The sequence below is a fragment of the Fonticula alba genome (genome assembly GCF_000388065.1).
Source record: "Fonticula alba strain ATCC 38817 unplaced genomic scaffold supercont2.5, whole genome shotgun sequence".
Taxonomy (NCBI): Eukaryota; order Rotosphaerida; family Fonticulaceae; genus Fonticula; species Fonticula alba.
Genome location: NW_009242975.1, coordinates 724,023 through 724,559, shown reverse-complemented (window position 1 = coordinate 724,559; position 537 = coordinate 724,023). Strand labels below are relative to the sequence as shown.

The 537-nt window shown below is 62.2% G+C and overlaps 1 protein-coding gene across 1 annotated transcript in view; it reads right to left on the bottom strand.

Moving 5' to 3' along the window:
• Nucleotides 1-537, bottom strand: part of H696_03352 (hypothetical protein) — a gene marked incomplete at both ends in the record, with an annotated part of 3,900 nt that overhangs the window by 2,715 nt on the left and 648 nt on the right. The window contains 3 exons of the mRNA XM_009497216.1: nucleotides 34-73; nucleotides 199-287; nucleotides 406-510. Coding sequence (XP_009495491.1) covers nucleotides 34-73; nucleotides 199-287; nucleotides 406-510 — 234 coding nt within the window. The remainder of the gene's footprint in view (nucleotides 1-33; nucleotides 74-198; nucleotides 288-405; nucleotides 511-537) is intronic.

The window sequence follows — 537 nt, the reverse complement described above, 5'->3', positions numbered from 1 at the left end:
GGGGGGGGGGGGGATAGATGTGCATGTGCGTACCAGGCACTCGGTGAACTTGCGCTCCTGCAGGAGGAGGTTGCTCATGTCATACAGGAGGTTGTAGTTGGTCTGGCGGGCGAGGGAGGGGGCGTCAGCGGGGAGGCAATCGGCAACGAAGAGAGGGAAATGGGCGAGAGAAGGCGGCGGAAGGCGAGGCCGGCGTACAGGGTCGATGCGAAGCGCATTGCGATAGCACTTGATGGCCTCGGTGTAGTTACGGTCCGAGCGATAGATCAGACCAATGACATGCCAGCCTGTTTGCCAGCGCGAAGGTGGAAGGGAAGGGAGGGAGATGACCAGCGGCAAGACAGTCAGCCAGAGGGGAGGAGGAACCAACAGGGAAGCAGGGGCGCACAGACAGAGGCAACGCACACAGGAAGTTGGTCAGGTTGTTCTGCACCGCCTGACGGGCAAGCTCATAGGCCTCCTCCTTGCGCTTGAGGAAGTTCAGCGTCAGGGCCTTGAGCGCGAGGACACCTGAATACGGTGCGAGGGGGGGGGGGG